Consider the following 24157-nt stretch of genomic DNA (forward strand, 5'->3'; position numbering starts at 1 on the left):
CTTTATCTTGGCGATGTCAAAGGGGCCCGCTGACTACTGCAGGACTAAGTATGAGGGTGACCCAGCTGTCAGGCTTGCAGTGGGGCTTCTTTGTGTTCAGGGCCCTGAAGCACCCTGGCTGGGCCCAGGGACTTAGGGCACTGTGGGGACAGGTCCTGGTGGGTCACTCCTACTGACAGAGGAGCTGAGGCCTGGGTAGCACATCTGGAACAGGGCTGATGTAGGGAATTAGGAAATCCAGGCTTCCTGGGGTTTGGCCTTGGCCCTAGAATTCAGGCGGAGTTGAAGTTGCAGGCATGAGGTAGAGAAGCCACATCCGGTCCCTCCGGCATCCTCTCAGGGTCTGGCAGCTAGAGCTGGGCATCAGCTGAGGCCACTGGGAAACAGTCCCACTCAGGGACAGTGGGAAGTAGCGTGAGGGAGAGTGCTTGGGCAGTGCAGAGAAGAGAGTGTCTTCCCCTCTGACCTACCTACCATCCGTCAGGCAGGGGGCTGTCAGCTTCACACAAACCCTTACTCCTGTGGGAAAGGACTCAGTCCCTAGCCTGGAGGAGCAATGGTCTGATTGGGAGGAGAGAACAGCCACATGATGACACCACAAAGTCAGAGTGATAGTAAACCAAAAAAAACCCATTGCCTTCAAGCCGATTCCGACTCGTAGTGGCCTTGTAGGTCAAAGTAGAACTGCCCCCATAGAGTTTCCAAGGAGTGCCTGGTGGATTCGAACTGTCAACTTTTTGGTTAACAGCTGTAGCACTTAAGCACTACACCACCAGGATTTCCAGAATGATAATAGGGGTGGATAAAAGTGCTGCAGGCACTCCATGGAGGGAAAGAGTGTCAAGGAAGGCTCTACATAGGAGGCAACGTTTGAGCTGCATCTTTGCTTGTAAACGGGAAAATGTCTCAATTTAGGAACCCTGATGGTGTGGTGGTTAAGAGTTCAGCTGCTGACCAAAAGGTTGGCAGTCGGAATCCACCACACGCTCCTGGGAAACCCTCTAGGGGGCAGTTCTACTTTGACTGACAGGGTCACTATGAGTCTACTCTGTCCTATAGGGTCACTATGAATTGGAATCGACTCCATGGCAATGTGTTTGGTTTGTTTTGGTTAGTGGGATCAGGGATATGGACATCCTAGCAGAGGGAGCCATGGGGTAGTGAGGGCTGAACGATGGATGGAATGTGAAAGGAACTGAACAAAGTAGTTTGGGGGCATAATACAGACAGGCAGAAGACGAAGCTGTGGGAATGGACAGGGCCCATGAGTTATACCAAAGAGCATGGATCTGACCTGGGGCAGCAGGAGCCATGTGATCACGTGATTGGACAGGCTTGTTTGAAGAATCGTCATAATGGCAGTATGGAAGCCAATTGTAGGGGGCAAGACAGGAGTTGGGAAGGTTACAGTGTTGTCAATTCATAGTGACCCTATAGGACAGAGTAGACTCATAGTGACCCTGTCAGTCAAAGTAGAACTGCCCCCTAGAGGGTTTCCCAGGAGCGTGTGGTGGATTCAGACTGCCAACCTTTTGGTCAGCAGCTGAACTCTTAACCACCACACCATCAGGGTTCCTAAATTGAGACATTTTCCCGTTTACAAGCAAAGATGCAGAGGTGATGAGCTCATGAGCTAAAGCTGTGGGGGAAGGGGTGATTTACTGAAACCTTAATAATGAAATCAGTAGGATTTGAAGGCTTGTTACATGTAGGGAATGGAAGAGAGGGAAATGCCTACTCCCTTTTTCTGGCCTTCTAGCCTGATTGGGAGTCTCTGGGTGGTGCAAACAGCTAAGCGCTTGGCTAGTAACTGAAGGGTTGGTAGTTCAAATGTACCCAGAGGTGCCTCGGAAGAAAGGGCTCATGATTTGCTTCTGAAAGGTCACAGCCTTGAAAACCCTATGGAGCACAGTTCTACTCTCACACACGGTTGGGGTTGACATGAATCAGAATTGACTTGATGGCAACTGAATTGTTTTTTTTAAGCCTGATTTAGTGGCAAAAAGCAGTGCTGCCCATCTAACTAAGTGAAGTAGAATGCGGGTGCCCATGGCAACATCTGAGCCTGGATTCATGAGAGGGCTGTCCTGCAGATATAACTGAATGACAGTCATTCTCAATGAACATTGTTGGGTGATGGCACTTTCCCCTGGGGCCTTCCCCCCAGAGCTCCAGGAGATAGCACTCACCCTTAGATCAGCCCTCCCATGGCACCTGTTAGCTTTGGTCAGTACTTTATCAATCCCAAAGGAAGGTTTCTGTGATCCTAGCTTGCAGGGCCTTCTAGAGAACCCTCTTCTCTTCCTAACCTACTTTCGGGAAAGTCAGCTTGGAGGGGAGACCTGTGGTCAGTGTGGTGGAAGGAGGTAGGATGAGCTGTGTGAGCCTCGTGGTCACTTATGTGGTCCCCCCTACCTCTCCCCCACCGACAGAATTGTGGCTTCATCCTTCCTGCCCAGTGTGGTTGCCCCTTGATAGCTTTGCAAGGAAAAACCTGGAATGTGGCTGACTTGGCGTTTCCTAGCACCCACCTCCCCCCCGCCCAACTATGGGGTCTCTGCCATACAGCTGGTGAGGCCTGGACCTGGCTCCAGACGGGGCTTGGTTGGTCTGCTTGTCTTGGCTAGTGCATCCAGGTCAGCTTGCCTCCCCTTCTCTAAAACTGCTTGGGACAGCAGAACTGGGCCCAAGATCTTGGCCAGAGCAGGTTTCCTTGTGGTAAATGGGGCTGGCTCTCCAGCTGTGCGTCGCAGCCAAGGCCTGGTGGGCTGAGGCTTCAGAAGCAAAACTGAAAGTGCTGGAGGAGAAGGGCAGCACCTGCCACCTCTGAATCTGGGAGAAGGCCTAGTGGAGCCAGTTCAGGTAGGGGCCTGGCTCTCTAGGGCTTCCTCATCCCTGGAGCCGGAAGGCAGCAGGGCAGCCACCAAAAAGGCCCAGAGGCAGGGCAGACACCAGGATTTTACTAAACCTCAATCTTCCAAAATCTGAAATTTGGTATCATTTGAGTGTGTCTTTGTTGTTAGATGCCGTCGAGTCAATTCAGACTCATAGTGACCCCATAGGACAGAGAACTGACCCACATGGAGTTTCTAAGGAGTGCCTGGTGGATTCGAACTGCTGACATTTTGGGTGTGTCTTTAGGAGTCCCTATAGGGTCACTATGAGTTGGAATCGACTCAATGGCAATGGGTTTTTGGTTTTGGGTGTCCTTGGGTGGTGCAAGTGGTTAAGAGCTCAACTACTAACCAAAAGGTGCTTCAAACCCACCCAGAGATACTTTGGAAGACAGTCCTGGTGATCTGCTTCCAAAAGCCTTGAAAACCATATGGAGCAGTTCTACTCTGTACTTGTGGGGATGCCATGAGTCAGAATTGACTTGATGGCAACTGGTTTGGTTTTGGTCTGGTTTCTACACTCTATGTAAGGAAACCTGAATTTTCTACATGGCCAGTGAGCCCTTTTAGTAAGAGTGGAGCTTCAGCTGTAGGGAGGCCCGTCATATAGACCAGTGAATGCTATAATTGTGATCTTAGGGAGCAATTGCGCCCTCTAACTTAGGGTCCCTGATGAGCAGCTTTAGATATCAGCAGTCCTGATCTCCAACTGGTGTGTATGTGTGCATGTGATAGAGAAAGGTGGGAGTCTGATGCCAGTGTAAGCCTTGAGCTGGGAGTGCAAGTTGTGGATATTTTCCAAGGATGCTTCCAGGAAGGTGCAAGAGCTGGAAGGATCCATGGGGTATGGCTTGGAGGGCAGGTAAGTGGTGGGGAGTCTAACTATGATGGGAAGCACTCCAGCAAAATTACCTCAGAGATTTCTGGAAGACTGGGGAGGCCTTCCTGCCTTGCCCCTATTCAGCATTTCCTGGGAAAATCTCAGCTTCTCTTTATTTAACAGAGGTTCTCTTGTGTGTTTTTTTGCACATGCCCACTGCTGGTCTGGTCTGAGAGTGCTGTACTAGGACTCCCGATAGATCCCACTTTTGACCAGATCTTTTGTAAAGCGTCGTAGAAACCCTGCTATCAAGCCCTTGGTCTGGGACTCAAGGCTGTTGCCAAGCCAGAAATCTGATTTACAGAGTTTTCAACCAATACCTTTAGGAGCTTTCTTTTTTCTTGTTTATATTTTGTTGGAGAATAGAAACTAACCCAAAACTTCTGCCAGCTGCTGTCTTGTCTTAACTTCTTCAAGAAGCTTCATGCTTAAATGTTCTTCTGGCACCATCACTGCAATCTCCTTCCTTCTAGGTCAAGGATTCTTTACCTGAGTCCCTGGGCCTTGGATTGAACTTAGGGAGGCCATTAACCCTCTAAAATCTGCAGTCTTCTGTGTATATGTGTGTTTTTCTAAAGAGAGGGACTGTAGCTTTGTTTAGGTTCTCAGAAGGGTTCATGATCCCCTAAAGCTAAGAAATTCTTGCTTTAAATGTACCTGTAACTTGGGTTAGCAAAAGTGTTGAGTTCCAAAGCAGGAGCCTAGTCCTCACCAGGTTCACCTGTTACTTGGAGAGGCTTTCTTGAGGCCACGGGAGTCCACACTGCCTGGAAGGGGAAATGGGAGATAGGGCCCTCAGCCTCCACTTGCTCAGGAGCCTGGCCCAGCCCTAGAGCAGACTGTCAGTTTTGGAGGTGTCCAAAGGGAGCCCAGAGGCACTGCTTGGAGAGGACTCAGACATGTTCTCTGAAAATCTCAGCCCAGGATGCTCAATCTAGGGGCTGGGTCAGGAGGCAGGACATGCAGGCCAGAAGTTAGAAGTAGTGGCTGCTCAGTGCTGGGGTCCTGATGGGGGCGAGGAGGGGAGCAACATAGTCCTCTTACAAGGGAGACCGGACAGGAAGGGAGAGGTGGAATAAAAGGAGGGAAAAGGGAGCAGGAGCCAAATGATGATTGGTCGCTGGCATGAAGGAAACTTTTAGTGGTTGTAAAGTGGGGAGAAGAACTGCCTCTTGCTGAGAAATAGCCCAGAGGAAGGTGGGGAGAGCTCTAGGCACAGAGCTGCTGAAAGCTGGACAGGCGGCAGCAGGAACACATGTTGGAGGGAGCGTGCCTCCCCTGGCAGGGCGTCCGGGAGGGATGACCTCATCCCTTCCGTCTGACTAAGGCTTTATTATTCCAGGCTCTAGGTAGACATTACGCTATGCTGAGCCTAAAGGTGAAAGGAAGAGCTGCTTTCTTGTGCCTCGGGGTTCTCGTGGCCCCCTGGCGGGAGAGGCAGGCTGCTGATCGCCTGCCCAGTTGCCTGCCTTAGAAATGCTCCAGTGGGCGCAATGGGAGATGCCTTCCTTGGGACTCCTGCCTCTTCTCCACAGCCAGTACCCTCCTCACGTTGAGGGGAAGGCAGAGGCAGGCAGGGCGCTCGGAGAGGGGACTGGCCACTCCCCGACTGTGCGGCCAACGTCCTGTTAGGGCAGCTTTCTGCCCGCCCACCTGGCGTACACTGCAGGGCAGGCTGTGAGAGTGGGTAATGCAGGTGAAAGAAACCGCCCAAACCAGCTGCAGTCAAGTTGATGCTGGCTCATAGCGACTCCCTGAGGAGGACTGTGCTCCACAGTGTCTTCAACCAGGTCTTTCTTTCAAGGTGGCTCTGGGTGAACTCAAACCTACAAACTCTTGGTTAACAGCCAGACATGTTAACCATTTGCACCACCCAGGGACTATAGAAGAAAATAAAAAACACCAAATACCATGCACTGGTGGAGAAAAATCTGAGCTCCACATCAAAAAATGTCATGCCTGTTTCAGAGAGCCCTAAGCCCTGTTCCCATGACAGATGAAACAGATTCCCAAAGAGCCAGAAGCAGACAGCAGACCCCACAGACCCTCCCTCACATCTTCCCTCAGGTCTTCCCTGGGCTGAGCTTGTCAGGATGGGGTCCCACTGGCAGATGCAATAATTGCACCTCCCTTGGAATCAGTTCAGGATACTGATGGGAACATGCCCAAGGCTGAAATCCATGTAATAGGGATGCCTGGCCTTTTTTTTTTTTTTTTTTTAATATAACGAAACTTCTTTTCCCCTAAACTTTGAGACCATATGGGGATAAAGAGGGGGTGGGGGAGCTTGCTGGCTCCTTCATAGGGGAGACTTCAGAGGTGGTAGCTTCCCTGATAGGAAACAGCAAACATTGGAGAAAAGAAGGTGGCATTGGCAAGTGCCTTGAATATTCTTCTTACCAGATTCAGCATCGGAGTATACGGACAGGCCCTGAAACCCTGGTTTGGGACCCCTGTGTGACAGTGAGACCATCCTTCCCCCAATCCCTGCTTTATCTGTGGTGGTCCACATATACACCAGTGCTCTGCAGACCAAGCATTTGAATGCATGAGACTCCCGACCTCAACCTATTCCCCTTCCCCAGGGAAACTTGCCCAGGAACTTTAGCACAAGTGTCTCAACCATGTTTACTCAGTGCCAAGCCCTGGGGCCCTGGGGTTCATGGGACTCTGTCCTTCCGGTCAGAGGCCGCAGTCATCTGTCTGAAATAGACCCATCATTGGATTTTAAGTTTTCAAATGTCAGTTATCACCCTGAACCCTTTGGGGACAAGTTGGGGGATAAATAAGAAAATAAAATGGAGGTCAGGCCATTGTGTACAGTTGTAGATGTGGACATTGATCTTGGAACCTCTGGTTACCACATGTGTGTGGTTGTGTTAAACATGGCCACTGCTATGCAGCTGTAGACTGGGAAGCTTTCCTGGTTACTTGAGTCCAGTGTTTCTCAGCAGAAACACCCCAGCCCTCCTGAGTTAAAACCTCTGGGTGGGCAGACTTACCCTCCATAGGTCTGAGGCTTTCTAGTTTTTGAACCTTTGTGTGCATCCCAATTGCTTCCTTCTCTCAATTCCTATTGCATTTGGTACCCAACAGTGATAGACCATGGGCACTTCACAATTTATATTTGTCACTGCCTGTTTTCACGTGTTTTGGCTCTGCCTCATGGAGATATTGAACATCATGAGGACAGGGGCTACTCCTGCTTTAGAAGCCCTCCCAGGACCTTTCCTCGCACTGGGTATGTGTGGAGGGTATGGGAAAGGGCTTCTACATGTGTTCCTACAATGCTCTGCATGGAGCACACTTTCCCATATTCATGTGCATTATGTTCATATATGAAGAGCAGCTTGCCTAGAAATGGACAGTAGACCAGGAGAAGGACAATTTGGATTCCAGCTACGGTTTTCTCAGGTGAATTAAGTCCAGCCAATATGTCTTGAGCACCTATCTTATGGTTGAGGATAAGGCAGTTTCATGTAATAAAGGGTCACCCACTTTGGGACCCTCAAGAAATGGATCATCCAGTCTTAAAACTCAAGTTGGAGAGGGTGGCTTGACTCTGTCACACACTGAACAGACCTGGGAGAACTTTGACATGCATACCCTGGCATCTGTTTTGGGGGAGAATCATGGTAGGTTCCTGCAAGATCCTAAGCCGCATTCTCTGGGATGGGGTGCCTATCTGTGGGCCAGGTTCACTGAGCCAGACCCCAGCCACACCCTGGAGGAGCGCGTGGTGCACTGGTACTTCAGCCAGCTGGACAGCAACAGCAGCAATGACATTAATAAGAGGGAGATGAAGCCCTTCAAGCGCTACGTGAAGAAGAAAGCCAAGCCCAAGAAATGCGCACGGCGTTTCACTGACTACTGTGACCTAAACAAGGACAAGGTCATCTCTCTGCCTGAGCTGAAGGGCTGTCTGGGTGTTAGCAAGGAAGGTGAGTACTCTCTCCTATGCTCCTGACCCCACCCAGACACAGGGACCAAGGGCTCCCCCAATAAATGAGGTCCCAGATACTCATTTCTTCAGCTATTTCCTGGGGATGTGTTATGGTTTATGCTAGATGCCTGATGCAATGGTGAAATTGACTGATAAGTTCCCTATCCTTACCCAGTCTACTGAGGAGACAGATATTAAGCAAGTAACTACATTAATTGTGATAAGTGTTATTAGAATGTATTAGTTAGAGTAGGCCAGGCTGCCATAACAAATAGACCCACACATGTAATGGGTCAACACAGTCGAAATTTTCTGTCTTGTCCATATTATAGTTAAGTGTGGTTCCAGGTTATGGTATTTTTTTTAGGCCAGGCTGCCATAACAAATAGACCCACACATGTAATGGGTCAACACAGTCGAAATTTTCTGTCTTGTCCATATTATAGTTAAGTGTGGTTCCACGTTATGGTATGTGTGTGGGGAAGGGGTGGGCCGTAGGAGTGGGGATTACTCCACGTAGTCACTCAGGGATCCAGGCTGACAGTGGCTCTGCCATCTTCATTGTGTGGCTTCCAATGCCACCTTGGAGATCATCTTCATTCCCAGTCAGCCAGAAGGAGCAAAGCACAGGGAAGTGCATGTGGGAGAGTTCCATGGGTCAGTCCTGGAAGTGACACACAGTACCTCTCATATTCTCTTCCTGGACCTTGGTCACTAGACCACACCCAACAGTAAGGAGCCTAGCAGGAGGAGAACATGGATTTTGGTGAATACCTAATAAACTCTGCTACAGTAGAACAAATGCAGAGTATTGTAGGAACACATGTAAAAAAAAAAAAAATTTTTTTTTTTTTTTTTTTAGAAACCCTTAAATCAGCTAAGAGGGCAGGCAGTCTTGGAAAACTTTGTGAAGGAAGTGATGTATAAACCGGCGGTCAGCAAACCACAGCCTGCAGGCCCAACCTAGTCCATAGCCTGTTTTTATATGGTCAATTAGCTAGGCATAGTTTTTGCATTTTTAAAGGGTTGTAGTTAAAAGAAGAAGAAGAATGTACAACAGGGACCATATGACCCACAAAGCCTAAAATATTTACTATCTAGTCCTTTATAGAAAAAGTTTGCCAACACCTGGTCTCAACTAACACCTGAGGAATAAGTAGGAGTTGGCCAAGCAGAGAGGTTAGAGGAGGGAAGAGGGCTCTAAGCTGAGGCAAGTGAGGTGTGAAGGTCTACAGGTGAGAAAACAGATTTTTAGAAGAACTTGAAAGATATTAATGTGACTGAAATGCATATTTGAGGGGAGGAGGCAGGAGACAAGGTGAGGTTGGAAAGCTTTTTAATCCTTGTGAAAAAGCTTAGACTTTGTAAGGGCAGTGACACGTGTAGAAGGAATTCAACCAGAGAAATAGTAGGATCAGTTTTGCTTAAATTATGCTGGCTACAGTGTGAAAGTGGATTGGAGATGATCAAAGCAGGGTCATCAAATAGGACTGTGGCATAGTCCAGGCAAGGGGTGATGGTGGCCTAAGTTATGAAAAAGAAAGTGAGGAATGAAGGGAAGTGAGTCGAGTGAAGAGACATGTAGAAAGTACAACTGCAGGGCTTGGTGACTGAGTGGATTTAGGGACTGAGGATTGGTTTGGGCAGGCGAAGGGTGGATCCAGCTACTGAGGTGGGCAACATGGAGGGAAGAGTAGAGTAGGTGTAGAAGGATGAGGAAACGTAGAGTGCAGTTTAGACGTGTTGAGTTGGATGCACCCAGAGAATAAGTGGGTCTGCAGCACAGGTGAAGGGTCTGGTCTGAAGATGAAAATTTGGGTGACACTGGCTTATTTGAGATGGACGCTTTAGAAGATGCTGAGATTGCCTAGGGAAGGAGTTTAGTATAAAAGACAGAAAGGATTTTCCTTCTTCTAACCCTTAGTTGTCAGTGTAAATCCAAAGAGAAGCATGGAAGGTAGATGAGTTATCACAGGTACCCAGCCTTAGGACCTGTCCTCTTCCATAGCTGGGCTCTGGCCCTGGTTTGATGCTAACTGGCATGTGACCAGGGCGAGTTACTTCATCACTCTGGGCTCCCTATCAGATGAGCATGCCTGACCTTACTTTTAAGTTAATGAACATTTATGGAGAAAGATTCCAGTCTACTTCAAAATATTTATTTAATAGATAGGCTTCTGGGCATGGTCATTCTTCTGACAAATGAGAGATTCTGAAATCCCATAGTACTGAGTCACCAGGACACAGTGCCATGTCATAGTTCAAGCCCAGGCTGTGCCACTGGCTAGCTCTTTCACCATATGTAAATTACTTAACCGTTCTGTGTTTCAGTTTTTTTTATCTGTGAAATGGGAATAACAATAGTACCTACCTCATAGGGAGGTTGTGTTGATGAAGTGGAACAACGAATTAAGTTAAACATTTATCATAGTGCTTGTGACATTGAACGACTTCAATAGAAGTTCGCTATTGCCATTATTATCCCTGCCAGTAGCACTTATCACACTGTATTGCACTTTACTTTCCTAATTTCCACTTGAAGCCACGAACCATATCTTGTCTTTTCAATTTCTAAAGTCGAGCACAGTACACTCCACCTAGTAACAGCTCATTAAATTCTTGTCAAATGAGTGAATGAAGGGGTTGCCCCTGGTGGCAACATCATGCTTTGACACACTTGACTCTGTGTTCATTTAGCAGAGCACAGGCAGAGGGCCAACACTGGGAGAGACCATTCGGTGTTAGTGAGACCCCAGCCCTAACCAGGGCACTTCTTGGCTGAGTGGGGACGGGATCACAGAGGGCTGCCCTGACCCTGACCTCAGCACCCCTTCCTTTGGTGGTAGTTCTGGTCTGCACAGCTCACAGATGCCAAGGGAAGGCTGAGTGTGATGGCCTCAGGGCCACAGAGCCCAGGGAGGCCTACAAGCCTTCATCTGAAGCCTTGCCAGGCACAGAGCCTGAAGGGGGCATCGGGAAAACTATGAACTGGAATGCAGTATTTAGGGAGCACTGCTTGTCCAGACATTCCTGCTCAGCTCAGTTCAGCTGGGGAAAGGTTTTAGTTCCAGGTCACCATGACAGCTTTGCCAAGAGAGATCCCTTGGTGCTTCAGAATGCAATTGTCATCTTTCTTGGCCAATGCCTTCAACCTACCATTCTGACCTCCTCTGCCCCAAAGATGGGACTGGAGGAACCAGAGAGCTTTGGGACCAGTGTTGACCCCTGAAAGAAAAGTATCACTAGGGTGCATGGTTAAAAAGTATGGCTAGGGTATATGTGTTGGGGTATTTGTGTATGTGCGCAAATGTGTGTACGTGTGTGTGTGCACATGTCTGTATGTGTATCTGTGTGTGCACATGTCTGTGACTGTCTCTGTGAGCACTGTGTGTGCATGTGTCTGTGCACATGTCTGAGTGTGCAACTGTGTATGCGTCTGTATGTATGCTCATGTGTGCATAATCTGCACATGTGTGCGTGCGTGTGTGAATGTGTCTGTGTGTGATGGGCTGAGAGAGTGAAGCATCGAGGTAAGGGGAAGAAGGGTGTGTAGGATTAAACACCCGGGAGATGGGAGGAGACCACACAGATCGAAGGTCTATGGAGGAGAGCAGAGTTAGTCTCTTTCCACTCCCTGTTTCCATATATACCACAGGATACACTGCTTTAGGCCCCTAGAATCTTAGAGATGGAAGGTTCCTTAGATCCTCTAGTCCATTTTGCAGTTGAGGAGACTAGGCTAGGCTACAGAGGGGTAGCAGGGTCACACATGAGGTAGCATCATTGCTGGTGCTTGGAGCCAGTCTTAGGATTCCTAGGCCAGACTGCCATCCCGTCCATGAGGAAGACTTGAGAGTGTTGGAAGATGGTCCCTTGTGTGAGCAGGTCAGTCTTGTTTGCTTGAGGAAGACCAAGGGAGACCAGGACCAGCGGTGACTCCCGAGAGGCAGACCGGCCTTGGGGTGGTGTGAGCAGGTAACTTGGAACTAAAAGCTTTCCCCAGCTGAACTGAGCTGAGGAGGAACATCTGGATGAGCACTGCTCCCTAAATACCACATTCCAGTTTGTAGAAGCTGCTGGGAGGAGGGAGTCACTAGCAGCCAGAGTGGGGAAGCCCAGGTTTCCAGACAGGTGGTGCCTGCAGGAGAATGGACTGCTACTGGAGGCACAGCAGAGGTAAAGGCAGGGAACCCATGATCTGTCTTCCTCTAGGCACAGAGGGGACTGTAGGTAAGAGCAGAGGTCCTCAACTCAAACTAGCCTAGCTTTTAATCTCAGCTCTGCCACTTACTAGCTCTAAAATCTTTGGGAAGCTCCCTAAACTCTCTGAGCCTCAGTTTCCTCATCTGCAAAATAGAGATGATAGTATCTACCTCATAGATTGGATGTGAAGATTTAACAAGGTAATGCACGTGAAGAATTTAGCACCCGGCTCATGTGAAATGCACAAAAGAAATTACCATTAGCGGAGAAACACACCCATGGGCCGAAGACATGACTGGAAACTTCCCTCGGCCCTCGCTCTGGGGAGGAGCAGAAAAACCACTTGAATAGATGCTTTGTAGCAGCCCAAGGAATGGAACCATGTGTTGGTCATCTGGTATCATGCGGTGCCCTCTGGTGGGCTGAGAGGGGCTTGCACACTGGGGGGGGGGGGCAGGACAGAGTGGAGAGGGGGCAGGGAGCTTGGGGACGAGTGTAGCTTGGGTTTCAGACCCTGAATTTCTGAAAATGCTGCATGAGCACAGCTGCTTTTACCAGTGGGCTCCTCGCTGGGGAGCTGAATTCCCTGCGTGGCATGAAAAGAGCAGACACTCTGAGGGCTGGGGCTTCTCCTGAGTGAAGGAAGAGTCTCTTTCTTAACTGGTCGCAGTTCCCCCATGTTTGAGAAGTGCCGACTCTTTAAATTGCCCCAGGCTGCCACTTGCCCTGGGGGTGGCTTTTTCTCACCCTACACTCCCAGGTGCTGAAGACCAGGTGTTCCGGAGGCAGATAGTCTAGTTCTAAATTTGTTTCACCACATAATAACTATGCCATCTGGGCAAGTTACTTAACATCTCCAAGCCTCAGTTTCATCGTTAAAAAAGGGCATAATTGTATAACTGTCATATGAAGTTGCTATAAGGATGAGGGAAACGGTGGTGGTGTAGTGGTTAAGCGCTACGGCTGCCAACCCCAAAGTCGGCAGTTTGAATCCACCAGGCGCTCCTTGGAAACTATGAGGCAGTTCTACTCTGTTCTATAGGGTGGCTATGAGTCAGAATCGACTCAATGGCAATGGGTTTTTTGGCTTAAGGCTGAAGCTACGTGATACAGGTAAGGGAATTCGCATAGTGAAACTTCTCAGATGAGAGCTGGGTACTTGGCTGCGCATTTTGTCTCTGAAGTCTCAGCTTGGTGGCGGGGGCTGCTGTGGGCCTTCTCTTTACAGACGTAGATCTTTCTGCCCGCTGCTCAGAGAAGCAGCTGCTGGGAAGAGCAGAAGAAAGACGGGATTTGGAGCCAAGCAATCAGGCAACCTGGCCTAGCCACTGCCCAGCTGCCTGGCCTTTGACCTGCCACTCTCCCTTTCCAAGTTGTTTCCTCATCTGTAGAACTGGATATAGCGGTTTAACGATGTGATCCATAGCTGATGGTGGAGATGGTGCAGGACCAGGCAGTGTCTCCTTCCTCTGCGCATGGGATTGCCATGAGTCGGGGACTGACTCAACGGCACCTAACAGCAATATCTCCCTGCCAACCATGCTCTGCTTCTCTCTTTCTCAAGTTTAAAGGAATGTTGGCATGACTGGGTGGCTAGGGGGGAGACTTTGGACCTTGAGCTGTGGATTTCCATGATCCCTGGATGGGCTTCGGTCTCACAGCCCTTTATACTCCCTCAGAGCCTTTTCTCCACCTCTGTGAATCCAGTCGATCCTCACAGCACTCCTGTGAGGGAGGCAGAGCAAAATCAGCATAGCCATGGTCTTAATTCTCCTTCTGTAGATGGACCAGAGAGGTTAAGGGGCATGCATAAGTCACACAGCCTTCGAGGGCTCCATGGTGCAGGCCCAGCCCTTGCCTCCCCAGCACCCTGTTCCACCTGCAGGACACCCCAGCTCTGCAGGAGCTGGCACAGCCAGTCTACAGGACAGCTCAGTACCCTCTGGGGAGGGATAGGTGTTAGCAACAGGCCTTGGACCTTATGCAGGTAAGTTGACTGCTCTGGGCCTCTGTTTCTGGATCTGTAAAGTGAAGGGGCTGGACCAGCTGATTGCCAAGATTTCTTCCAGCTCTGACCCTCTGCGACTCGGGATACAGGACCCAAGAAGGTTATGCAAATGTCCATCAGCACCAAAGCCCTTTGTAGCTAATAGCTGAGAATCCCAAAGGGGAATCCCAGCAGGAATCTGGCATTAAGGAAAGAGGACTTTGTTTAAAGATGTTGGCTAACAATGGGCTCTCCCAGGTGGACCAGGACCACGAACACTCATAGGACAGGAAGCATGGCCACAAGCTTCTGACTCTTTCCCAAGTCCAGTCTTCACTCCAGGGGCCGGAGAGGTAGGAACCCTGGTAAAGAAAAAGCTCTATCAGCTCTCTGGGTCAAGGCCACCCAAGTAACATCTGTTCTTTGTCGCAGGTGGTAGCCTTGGCAGCGTCCCTCAGGGAAAACGAGCAGGCACAAACACATTCAGTAAGTTGCCTTCTTTCTCAGGCTCTCACCTTCCTCTGCAGAGCCCTAAAGTAGCTTTGTTAGTGCAGCGGGGCAGGAGTGGGGGTGAAGAGGGTGTGGGGAGCTGGCCAAATTACTTAGACTCTTGTTTCCATTCTGCGCTAAGGATGCAAGAGAAAAGTTAGGTTAGTGCTAAGAGAACCCTGCTGTCCTCACCTATAAACAAGCCCCTGCCATTTCTGCCCCTGGTTGAAAAGCTAACATCTCAGTGTGTATGATTAATACAAAGTGCACAGTGCCCAGCCTGTGCTGACTGGGCAAAGCCTAGTTCTCCAGAATGCCCAGCTTATTTCCGTTGCCATTGTGATGCATCAGGGTGACAAAGGACAGGCCGGTGAAATGTGGGTTTATTCGTAAGTCACAGAGAAAAAAAAAAAAATTTTTTTTCTCTAGGCCACTTGTTCTCCACCCCAGCCCTTATCTAACAGCAGGTAGGAAAGGTTGCTGTTATGGGGAAATGGATGTATATAGCTCGATTTCTCATGAACCCAGTTCTAACTTCTTATCTACACCCCCCCTTCTTTCTGCACCCTCCTCCCCCTCTCAGTAGGACGCCTTGTCTGAGGAGCAGAAGACCAATGGCAGGTGGAGAGTCCAGGGAGACAGCATGGGTCATCAGAAACCTAACCTTGGACGTTGCTCATGGCCCAGCTGCATCCCATGTAACATAAGTGGTGCCCACCATGTTCGCACTTTTAATAACTCTCGTTTGCGTGTTTTATTTTTGGCTTCATTTTTAAACACCATTATCTAATGCCGCAGTGGGAAAAAGGAAAGGAAGAAAGACTGTGTAGTCTCTTATTTTACGTTTTTTGGATCTGCTACTGACAACTTTAGTTTATTGGTGTGGGGGAGCATGGTTGGGATTGAGAAGAAAGAGATTTATATGCTGTATATAAATATATATGTAAATTGTATAGTTCTTTTGTACAGGCATTGGCAATTGCTGTTTGGTTATTCCCATCCCTCTCCCTGCTATGGGTGGTAGGGGCTCTGGACACATGTTCCAGCTTTCTAAAACCCAAGACTCTATCCCCAGCCCACCTGTATTCTTCTTAGAGACTGACATTCGTGTTCATGCAGATGTGGGCCCTGCAGTTATACTGCAGATTCCATTGGTTCTTTCCAGGTGGAGGGAGAGTACCACCCCAGGCCATTAGCTGTCAAAGCTGGCAGGTCACGTGGTATTTGGCCTTCTCCAAGGGAGGCTGGCCTGGGGAGAAGTAGGACTTGCCGCCAGAAGGGAAGGCATTCCAGATCCTAAGAGTAGCCAGCACGGGTACGAGTACTCCCACACCCTGTGCATTCCTGCTTTCCAGACCCCCAGGTGGCCTGGAATCAGTGGGCACACAGTATCTTAGTGACCCACTGAGCAAATTATCCTCAAACAATTTATAGTAGATCAATTTAAAGATTTTCATCCATATTTACCATCTACTCTGTATAAAGCATCCTGGTAGGCATTAGAGGGAAGGCAAAGACGAAAAGGACACACAGAAGGGCCTTTAATTTAGTAGATGTTTAATAATTAGGCAGCAGGGGAAGAGGACAGAAAGCTTACATTGGTGTGTGCAGTGTCAACAGGACAGCAGATGAGCTGAGCAAACTTCTCACTTCCCTGCAAGTCTACAAATGAGACTTCACAACTGGGGCCAGACTGGGTTTTACCTCTTACTCTTCTGTATCCCCCACTGCCACCCTCAGTAGTCATTACAAGCCTGAGGGAACCGTTGGGTCAGCCAGCTGTTGGTAACTCAACAGTTATTTTTTTTAAAACCCAATACTGAGGTTCTTGCTGCTCCTCGAATTTCCTCATGGGTGCCCAAGCTATAGGCCAACTCCAGAAGTAAAACTGATCTTGAGCCTCCCTACTTTTGCCACCCCTAGAAGTACAAGGATAATAACCCAGCTATGGGGAAATCCGGAGCCCTGGTGGCACAGTGGTTAAGAACTCAGCTGCTAACCAAAAGATTGGCAGTTCAAATCTACCAGCCCTTCCTTGGAAGCCTGTGGGGCAGTTCTATTCTGTCCTATAGGGTCGCTATGAGTCGGAATCGACTGAACGGCTTTGTTTTTTGTTTTTAATGGGGAAATCCAGGCCTAGCTTTGCACAGATGTTTTATGAGGCACCAGGGTAGGCTGCCCAGCTTTTTGGTTAGCTGTACATCTTCCTCTGCCCAGGTGATGGGTGCCCCTTTAGACAGCGTTCAGACTGAGGGCAATAAGTGATACTAGTGCCTCTTCCTATGAGCAGCCATGGGTGGCGAGGGAGGTCTGGTAGCCCAGGAACGGTGCCCTCACAGGATTGCTCTCAGAACCTGGCCTCATCTTGTATTCCATTTCAGTGTTCCCATAAGGGCATCCACCTTGGGTGACTGTTTATCATGTTGGGGATCTGGAAAGGCTTTGGCACTGCAAGCACCGGCCCAGTCAATGTCCCAGTGGACCTGATGGGACCTCAGGTTAGAGAAGGTTCTGGCTGTCCTGGTGAAAGCCCTAGAGGTTTCTCAGGGGTGACTGGTGGCCCCATCTGACATGATAAGGTGAAAAGGGCACCCTCGCCTGTTAGCTGGACCAGAAAACTTAGCATGCTGACCTGAATGGGCCTTGCAAGAAACCTGGCCTGGTCTTCTGGCCCGGAGGCTCCTCCTTGCAGAATTTCAGAATCTTCCCCAGGCATTTTCTCTCTCACACATGTGTGTGTACGTTGTTTTGTGGTTTTCCTTTGTGAGGGAGGGAGGAAAAACCATTTGTAGCTTGTTTTATAAAAAATAAAGGTGGGTAAACCTGGGTGGCTCTTGCCTCTTTCTTCGGGTGGCTTCCTCTAATCGAAGGACTTTATTTCCTAGAAGGTTTAGTCATTTTCTCTGGCCTGGACACCCTCCGCTCTGACCCTAGGAAGTCAGAGTTGCTGTTAATGATGTACCTAGAAGGGAACCTAGAGTCCTGGTGGCATAGTGGATAAGAGTTCAGCTGCTAGCCAAAATGTCAGCAGTTCAAATCCACCAGCTGCTCTTTGGAAACCCTATGGGGCAATTCTACTCTGTGGTACAGGGTTGACTATGAGTCAGAACTGACTCAACAGCAGTGGGTTTGGTTTCTAGGTGGAAACCCATAAGTGGCCACAAGGTGGCACTGAACTTTGCCGTGAGGACACTGATCCTCTAGGCTCTCTCCCAGTGTTTGTGCACTGGCTGTAAATCCTCCTCTTACCACCACCCTTACAGCTGCCCCAGAGGATCCCCTCCCTGAATTCCACATCACTGGAATGTAGGGAATATTGCTGGCAGCACTTTGGGGGCAAGACTGCAGGGTAGCCCATTCCATGGCTACTGGTTGGTGGGACAGGTTGGCCATAATCCAAATTACAAAACCCTAGGCTGGGATATAGCCATGGGCAGGGTGCAGACTCCCACTGGGGCTCCTGAAACCTGTGGCCCACTTTTGTAGGTAACATACTCAGGCTGAGGCTGCTGGTCTCCTTTGGATAGCTAGAGGACTTGAGGGTGGGGATTGGCAGCACGGGTGGGGGATCTCAATTTTCTCCAGTGTTCCTGGAATCTTTTCTGCTTGCTCTCTCTGCGTAAAATGTCCCCGGAAGTGGTCACACTCAACTACTCCCTTCAGAACCCCCTCCAGCTTCCTTTTGCCACACTCTGTTCCCCTGCCCTTTCCAGGTAAACAGAAGATAATTCCTCTTGAGAAATTCTCCCTCAGCCGTTTTTCCACCTAAGCTTTCCCGGGAAAGGGGGCTAGGGCCTGGAATGTGGTCACACAGGTCCCTCGTCGTCCAGGCTCTCTTTAGCCTCAGAATATTGTCTGATATAGTGCTGGAAGATGAGGCCCCTTGGTTGGAAGGCACTCGAAATACATAAAGGCTGTAACAATGGACTCCATCATACCAGTGATCATGATGATGGCTCAGGACCAGGCAACATAACATGGGGTCGCCAAGAGTTGGCGCTGACTTGACAACAACTAACAACACCACCGTTTTCAGGAATTTGGGGTAGAGAAATCAGGAGGGCAGTTGCCCCTACCAGACCTTACTGGGAGACCTGGGATGAACCTAGTCTCCAGCAGAGCCCAGCCTGGTATAGGAAATGGCAGATCTCAGCTCACATTTCACTGCAGGCTAGTCCTTCCTCTGCTTTCTCCGATGATAGCAAGACTAAGAGTCAAGGAGAAGTGGAGGTAGATCCATCCTATTTCTTCCTTTGCCAAGAAGCTCCTGAGCCATGCAGGCTGTGGACATTTTCTGTCGGATGTTAGGGATGACAGCTACTGGGGCCAGGGTTCTTTTCAGAGCCCCTGTGATGCTGAAGGAAGAGGGCCCCCTAGTAGTCTAGTAGTCATTCCTGAGGCTCAAGGGGAACTACGGGTATGGGAAGCTGGCAACACCAGTCCCCTTGTAGAAAAAGCTTCCTGAGATAGCCAGGCTGGTTGTCTGGCCATTTACTCCCAAGTTCCTGAATGACCACAAGGCTACAGGTGTGCCCACCAAGGAGGTCAAAGACTTTCCCAGGCACCCTGGGTCTTCTGGCTGTGGCACTTGGTTTTTTTTGTTGTTGTACATGTGGATACAGGTGAAACTAGCCCTTTTTCATTCAATCTTCCAGAATCAGGCTTTCATACCCAGGGCCTGGAGCACTAGTATCCTTGTGTGACCTTCATAGATTGATAAAGAGAAGGGCCATGACCTTGGTTATATGTCTGCCTACAAAATACGTTTGGCACAGGTATCTCTTATCATTTCTTGACCAATTCTGGGTAGAGCACTCTGACCAACTGCTTGTACTCTTCAATGTCACCCTCAGCCAGCACCTGCACCACCCTTTTTTTTCCTCTAACATAGTACACTCTTATAAGGACCCCTTTGTCTGGTGTCTTCCTAGTCATAGCTTCAGAGCTAGCTAATAGTCCACTATCCTGTATGTGGCACCTACAGCCAGGGCTCTACAAGTCCAGGGCAATCCTGATATCTAATGGTGGAGGGGAGCTTGATGGTGGAGGGGAGCACGGGATACTTGGACATAGTTGCTCCACAAGATGACAGGCACATCACTCAACTACTCATACGTATCAGTCAAGAGACTAGAAAAGGCTGTGGTAACACCCTACCCCCCAAGCCTCAGTGACTTAAAACACAAGGGTTGTCTTCTCACTCCTGCAGCATATCCATTACTGGTCAGCTAGGGGGCTTCTCTATGTTGTCCTCACTTAGGGACCAAGCTGAGGGACCAAGCTCCCTCTCCAGGCTTCCTTGATTGTGGAGGCAGGAAAATGGAGCCTGGTGAATCCCACACTAGTTCTTCAAGCTTCTGTCTGGAAGGGGCATATATCATTTTGTGCCCCATACATTTCAATGGCTAAAACAAATCACAAGGCCCCACCTAACTTGAATTTAACTGGCAACTATCTGGAGAAGAACTAGAAATTTTGGTGAACAACCTTGATGACAATTGCAGCATAGATTACCTTTGTGTTTTCTATCTAGATAAAATAATTGCAATTTCTACATTGTCTTAAAACAAAGAGACTTGCTTTTCACAGTTTTCACAGTGCATTTCATGTATACTACTCTGGCTTGTCTATCATTTTTCTGATAATTACCCTTTCCCTCCTGCCCCTGGGGGCAGTGGTGGTTCAGTGGTAGTATTGTTACCTTCCGTGTGGGAGACCCAAGTTTGATTTCTGGCCGATGCATTTCATGTACAGCCATCTCCAGTCAGTCAGTGGAGGCTTATGCATTGCTATGTATGATGCTAAACAGGTTTCAATGGAATTTCCAGGCTCAGATAGACTAGAAAGAAAGGCCTGGTGGTCTACTTCCAAAAATCAGCCAAAGAAAACCCTATTGAATATAGCAATATATGACTGTGGGAATCATGGGGATGGTGCAGGGCCAGACAGCATTTCCTTCTGCTGTGCATGGAATCGCCATGAGTTGGGGGTGACTCACAGCTACAACAATGACACTGACAGTTGCATCGCATTCTGTTAATCACCCTTCCCCCTCAGTAAAGTGGGAGAGACTGCTCCTTCCCTCCTACGAATTCCCTGCCCCCACCAGGAAGCTGCATCTCTGCTGAGGCTCTGCAGCAATTCTGCCATCCCACCAGTGCTGGAGAGCTTGGGGAGAGGCAGGGAGGCCCCCGTAACTCTGGATGAAAATGGTTGAGGACTCATAATGTCCTAGGGTAGAAATGTGGAACTTTTGTTGCCACTGAGGGCATTACTTCCGGCTGTGCTCTGTTGAATCTTCCTTCCACTGTCATTAGTGGATCCTTTAATGACAACTTGGATAGTTCCCATATCATCCTGGTCACTTTGGTTATTTACAAACTAAGCTCTGGCCAATTACAAAACTTCAGCCTCCAACTTGATTTAAATCTTCCCCCCAGCCTTGCCCTGCACAACCCTGAGCTGGATCCTTGACTGCTTGAGGAGAGCAGGGTTGCTGTGGTCAGACTCTGAGACAAGGCCTCCTCCACTTTATCAGGACTGAGCACTGCTGCTCTGATGGAGAAAGGAGGTGGGAAAAGAAGAGCATGAGGGTCTCTTAACAGGCAACAGACACTTCTCCAGTCCTTGTGGCAGCTTCTCGGATTCCCACTGGCTTGCCCACTGTATGGCAGGTCTCCAAACACTCTCCCATATGGGGCACATTTAGGGTTCTAGGGTGAACCTCCACAATGCACTGACTCGACCTCTTCCAGACTTCCCTGCACAAATACACCCTGTACCAATACAACTTTGTTCTCAGGACTCTGCCTTGGGTTTTGCACCTATAACATGGCACCAGTGTGGCTCCTGTCTAGGAAGTCCATTCATACATGGAATAACTCAGACATACTTGCCATACCAAATGGTGGGAGTGAAGGTTGATCTTCAACTGCTTCCTTTCTTGGCTTTGCCCTTTCTCTCCACTTATACTCTCCCTTCCTTACATGGATTGAGAAGGCAGATTAGCAGGTCTGCATAAGCAGATGTCCAATTGGGAAATGAGATGCCAGGCTTGCAGTCAACCTTAATCTCTAGGAGGAATTCTCTGGGTTTCTCCCCACTTTTTAGGTCTTATGGCAGAGGGGAGGAAACAATCTAGTGATTCTTGGCTTTCTCCCTCCTCTCTCTTCCCCAACCTTCTTTTATAAATTGGGTTTTGGGGGTGGGGGGCATGGCTAGTTGCAGAGCTAGTTCAATATCATGTTAGTAATCCTTAGGGAGGGTGTCAGGCCTCAATTGTTGCTGTGTAGAATATGAGGTGATTTAACACCCCACTTACATGGTTTTGGGCACTAGTTACCAATTCTGGGGAAACAAAATGTCCTGCTGAAAGTCTTGTTATGGTAGGTTTAGTGATAGGAGCATGATAGTTGATCTCAGAAAGAATCTCTCCACCTATCACGGAGGATGAAAGACACCAGTGTGGGAGGAAGGGTCACTGTCTTTGGCCAACCTTCTCTGACCTACTGGAGTCCCTGGGTGGTGCAAATGGTTAAGAGCTTGACAACTAGTTGAAAGGTTGGCAGTTTGAACCCACCCAGAGGTACCTCAGAAGACAGGCCTAGCAATTTACTCCCAAAAGGTCAGAGCCTTGAAAACTCTTCAGAGCAATTCTCAGCTCTACTGTATACACATGGGGTTGCCATAAGTAGGGACTAGACTTGAATGCAACTAACAACAACTCTTGCCTATTGGTCTACTTGCTCTGCATTGGAAGTGCAGACCTTTCTGAAGTTGGCCTGCATTGGTTCAGCCGCAGTGTCCAGCGGTGCCCCAAAGCTTCCTCTCCCCTGAGGCAGGGCAGGTACAGAGCACCCCTGGGTTCTGAGCATATAGAACTTCATATGCTCACTATATGCCAGGCACTTTGCTAAGCCTGTTGACTCATTAAATCATTGTAATGACTTTATATGGTGTGTTGGAATCTTCTACTTGCCTCTTTAAATCCATTCTTCACCCTTCTCAACCTGCTGCCTGCTCTGCCATGGGAAGCCGGCTTGTATAAACTGCATTAATGGAGCTCCTGGGTCTTCTGAATAATGAGGATCCCAACAGGAGATGGGGGCAGGGGAGGAGAGGGAAGACAGGGAATTTATTCCCCTGGTTCTTTACTGTGAGGTTGTCTTGGCCTGGCTGTGTGTTTCAGCTGAAATTTATTTCTTCTCTCTAGGAGGCCTATCTACAGGACTCTCTCTCCTTCAGTTTCCACTAACTTCATCTCTCCTGCAACTCTGGCCTAGTGGTGGTAACAGCTCCACTGCTGCTATCCTTGGATTTCCAATACTTTGTCCCATACCTTTGGAAATCCTTAATTTGATTGTACCATTTGTTTCTATTGGGATTCTGACTAATTCAGAACTGATGCTAAAAGTGACCCCAGGAAATAAACTATTAAAATGGGACTTTGGGTTTGGGTTTGTTGTTTATTTAAGCAGCCCAAAGATAACTTTCTTAATGAGGTAAATGGAGCACTGGGAGCCCATGGTAGACAGTGTCATTGCAATTCCTCAAATTGTCACTGAAGGTAGCATGGGATAAAGTGGAGAGCAAGGTGTTGGACGATCACGTGGTTCCTAGCACTCAGGGCGAAGACAGTGATTATTGTGGAGACACCTGGATTCTTCATATGACCTTAGAGATCATACATGGAGAAAAACTAAAAATTAAAAGCTGTGAATATGCAAAAGAAGACTCATAAGTCTTCCTAGGAAACTTCAAAGGAGTCCCTCCCTTCCTGAGAGACAGGGCTATAGACCAAGCCCAGGTTGCAACACCAATTAAATTCTCAGCCTCATTAGGCCTCTTAAGGACACTGGTGGGAAGGGTTGAAAGGATGAGACCTAAATCACCCATGTAAATCTGGGTGCCTTACCCAACAAACAATAAAATTGGATTTTCACAGCAGCATTCTATTATACAATGTGAGTGGCATATATGGGACCCAGCTAAATCAGATCTAGAAGGCATCAGTAAGCTGCTGAACAGGTAGCTTAGACTCCCATGGTGACTGTCCCTACAGCGTTGCTGCCTTTTTCTCAACCACATATATGGCTTCACAGGAACTCCCTATGACAATTGGTGAATAAGGGAAAAGTATGAATCTAATTGAGGGATAGGTCTGTACAGTATGCCAGCATCAGTCAGAAGCAGATAGCACCACAGTATAGCCCCACTTGGGTGTTCCTGAAAGACTGTGGTAGATAGAAATCTCCCAGTGGGCAGAACTTCAGGCAGTACATCTGATTGTCCATTTTGGTCTAGGTTATGAGTCTATATTGACTCATATACAGTGGATAATGGGTGAGTGGCTGATTGAAGACTTGAGGGAAGCTAACTGGAGACAGGGAAGTTTGGGGAAGATAGATATGTGAGTGGCATACATGGCCTCTTGAATGAGGCCCAATGTGTGAAGAAATTTGTGCCTCACATAAATGCTTGCCAGAAGGCAACCATAGTGGTGGAGGCTCTCAATAATAAGATGGACAAGATGACTTCTTGTGGATATTAGTTGGCATATCTTTAGCCACCTGATACTTGCTTAATGGGTCCATGTATGAAATGGCCATGGTAACAGGGATGGTGGCTGTGCTTGGGCTCAACAACAGGGATGTCCCCTCACCAAGGCTCATCTGGCTACTGCCACTGATATGTTTACAACCTGCTAACAGCAGAGGCAACTGATGAGCTCCTTAATATGGAAATATCTCCCAGGAAGACCA

At 48.6% G+C, this 24157-nt stretch overlaps 1 protein-coding gene across 7 annotated transcripts in view; it reads left to right on the forward strand.

Annotated features, from left to right (window-relative positions):
* Positions 1–17208, forward strand: part of SMOC1 (SPARC related modular calcium binding 1) — a 176753-nt gene extending 159545 nt beyond the window's left edge. For 3 of the 7 annotated variants that reach the window (XM_049898536.1, XM_049898537.1, XM_049898538.1), the window contains exons 11-14: positions 7471–7715; positions 14166–14260; positions 14340–14393; positions 14983–17208. In XM_049898536.1, coding sequence (XP_049754493.1) covers positions 7471–7715; positions 14166–14260; positions 14340–14393; positions 14983–15186 — 598 coding nt within the window. In that variant the 3' untranslated portion in view covers positions 15187–17208. Of the gene's footprint in view, positions 1–7470; positions 7716–14165; positions 14261–14339; positions 14394–14979 lie in introns of all 7 variants that reach the window. The other 4 variants (XM_049898540.1, XM_049898543.1, XM_049898539.1 and 1 more) reach the window with 3 other exon arrangements.
* Positions 17209–24157: the final 6949 nt, after the last annotated feature.

Source organism: Elephas maximus, chromosome 10, assembly GCF_024166365.1.
Source record: "Elephas maximus indicus isolate mEleMax1 chromosome 10, mEleMax1 primary haplotype, whole genome shotgun sequence".
Taxonomy (NCBI): Eukaryota; Metazoa; Chordata; class Mammalia; order Proboscidea; family Elephantidae; genus Elephas; species Elephas maximus.